The sequence below is a fragment of the Meles meles genome, chromosome 10, assembly GCF_922984935.1.
Source record: "Meles meles chromosome 10, mMelMel3.1 paternal haplotype, whole genome shotgun sequence".
Lineage (NCBI taxonomy): Eukaryota > Metazoa > Chordata > Mammalia > Carnivora > Mustelidae > Meles > Meles meles.
Window position 1 is genome coordinate 15,030,415 of NC_060075.1, and position 2,801 is coordinate 15,033,215.

Below are 2,801 nucleotides of genomic sequence, written 5' to 3' on the forward strand. Positions count from 1 at the left end.
ATCCTATCTTGACAAATATACCATCATGAAGAAGGTCAGGCTGCAATTTAGGAATTTCAGACTTCCCAGAATTCTATTGCTGGAGATGGCAGTGTGGAGAGAGAACACATAGCCCAGAGCTGCTCTCGCCAGGGGCTGAGGCAGCATTGCCAATAACGGTGCAAACAAACTTGTATATATTGCTAAATCCATTGAATTGATCTCTGATTTCCAGTAGTTTGGGATACTTCTTGAAGCCTCCAAATCCCTGTAGAGGCTGTTTGAACCGTAGCTCTAGTTATGAAGGGCAGAATATAGCATATTGAGTGTTCTTGAGAAGAAGCTATTATTCCCAACTACAATTGAATCAATGGTGTTATGAAACCTATGATAAGATAAACACAAAAAGCTGGTTGCACGGGTAAGAGGCAGAGTTGGAATGGCAACTTTATTGCAGTTGCAATAGAACAGCAGTTTTGGAGAGACTATAAAAAAATAATCCACACTGTGGTGATGGTTGTATGACTATGTAAATTTACTAAAAAACAATGAATTGTACACTTAAAACAGGTGCATTTTTTTTAAGGGTAAAGTGGGTATTTTTATTTATTTGTACTTAAACCTATCCACCAACCAGCCAAACTGGTACTATTATCATGATACGTTAAAATACAAAACATCTTTCTACAAATACTAGAATTAACAGTTCTAGTGAAACTTCGCAAGGGGCAGAGGAAATCAATGAAGCACATTGTAGTTTTACCCTTCACCATTAAAAATTAAGGTTGTTAACAAGAAAGCCTCACAATCTCAGAAAATACCATTATCCTTCATCACATGTCTGTGTATCTTTACTTCCTATTCTTGAGGTTAGATTCTAGAGCCTGAAGATACACCAGTAGGACTATATCCAGTTATCTACAGTCAGAAACACCTGTTCCATGTTGTGCACAGCCAATGCTACTGAGAGCTTTGACTCCAATTGAACCCCCTCAAAAGGTACAGTAAGAATAACGGGAAACACAATATTAAGGCAAAGATACAGGACTCTAAAGGACAAAGCCTAGGAGACGTGGTACAGCCATTGCCCAAACCAAGATCGAGTAATACTCGTCGTCACACATCTTCAGGCTCTATGTTCACAGAGTAATTTGGGAACAAATCCATGATTTGCTGGGTACTGAAATACTTAGCGGACTGCTGTATTACACTATAGCTTTCCCCAGAAGTTTCTAAGAGGGACTCCAAATCACTGACGGAATTTTGCTGGAACTGGATCTGGGGCTGCAGGGATTCCTCTCCACAGCTGTGGAGCTGGCTGTTCCAAGCTTGGGGGCACCAGGTCTGACTGGTCCAGGAGTGATTGCTCCAAGACTGGCCGTTCCAGGAGTGGTTGCTCCAAGATTGGCTGTTCCAGGTCTGGTTGCTCCATTTCGGGTTATTCCAGGTCTGGCTGCTCCATATTGGAAGGTTAACAGAAGTGTTCATCAGGTGTCCCTGGTGGTAGGAATAGAAGGCTGGGTATTCCGTGGCTGCCATGCTATTCTGAGTCACACTCTTGCTCTCCTTTGGCCAGTGGTTTTTCTGCCACCTTTTACATTTCATCCTCTGGTTCTGGAACCAGGTCTTCACCTGCTTATAGCTAAGGTTCAGAATGTTGGAAAGTTCTTGCATCTGCTGCAGGCTGAGGTATTTCTGCCTCTGAAATCGATCATTGAGGACATAGAGTTGGGTCTGAGAGAATACTGTCCTGATTTTCTGTTTCTTGCCCTGGGCTGTGTCTTCCTTCCTCCCTGTTCTCTCCTCTGCAGAAGTGGGCGGTAGTTTCACCTTGGGACTGGTGGAGGAATCCAGGCTGTCCTGAACAAGCAGATCCACGGAGGAAGGAAGAGGAGAGACGGTCTCTGCATGGGGCGTCGCCTCAGATGACATTTGTAGGTACGCATAACTTTCTCCAGGCCTGCAAACCTCAGGCATTGGAGAAGAGTCCCTAGACCCGGGCGGTCTGGGGCCAGGCGGGGACTGGGGCAGAGCTGGATCCGCACTCATGTTGGGGAGTTGAGGGTAGAGGCAAAACAGGTGCATTTTTAAAAAGATTTTATTGATTTATTTACAGACAGAGCTCACAAGTAGGCAGAGAGGCAGGCAGAGAGAGAGAGGGGGAAGCAGGCTCCCCGCTGAGGAGAGACCCATATGGGGCTCGATCCCGGGACCCTGAGATCATGACCTGAGCTGAAGGCAGAGGCTTTAACCCACTGAGCCACCCAGGTGCCCCAAACAGGTGCATTTTATGATATGTAAATTGCACCTTGCTAGATCTATTGGTTTTTAGAAAAGATTTATTTGTTTATTTTGGAGAGAGAATGAGAGAGTCCTGCATTGGGCTCCATACTGGGCATGGAGCCCACTTTTAAAAAAATAAATAAAAAAAAGTTGGAGAGATAAATCATTAAAAATCAAATGGTAAAAAAGAAGAACCCTCAGCATTTGTTACAGAATTGCAGAGACTCTAAATATTCGTCAGCTCGACTGAGTGCTATTAATTTTGTTGTTCTTCTGTTCACTAGTTTCACAAATAGTCTCCTTACCATCAAAAAGAGTATTTTAAAAATCAAATTTTAGGGGCACCTGCCTGACTCAGTCAGTGGGGCATGCTGATTCTTGATCTCAGGGTTGTGAGTGTAAGTGTGATCTACACCCTGGGTGTAGAAATTACTTAAAAATAAAATCTTTAAGAAAAAGAAACCCAAATTTTATTCCACTCCCTCCCCTAGGTTAGATGGGCTCATGGAGAAAGGACCTTTTTTGACTGTTCTAAGTAA

General features: G+C 43.5%; 1 protein-coding gene across 1 annotated transcript; it reads right to left on the reverse strand.

The window, feature by feature from the left end:
- Positions 1-672: 672 nt before the first annotated feature.
- LOC123952028 (homeobox protein NANOG-like) lies at positions 673-2,040 on the reverse strand. Its single transcript, XM_046021252.1, has one exon. It carries the CDS (start codon positions 2,026-2,028, stop codon positions 1,096-1,098), a length of 933 nt encoding a protein of 310 aa, XP_045877208.1. The 5' UTR covers positions 2,029-2,040; the 3' UTR covers positions 673-1,095.
- Between the last annotated feature and the right edge of the window lie 761 nt (positions 2,041-2,801).

Bases quoted from the DNA above. Each gene is read 5' to 3' on its own strand.
- LOC123952028 (XM_046021252.1), bottom strand. From the start codon at position 2,028: ATGAGTGCGGATCCAGCTCTGCCCCAGTCCCCGCCTGGCCCCAGACCG.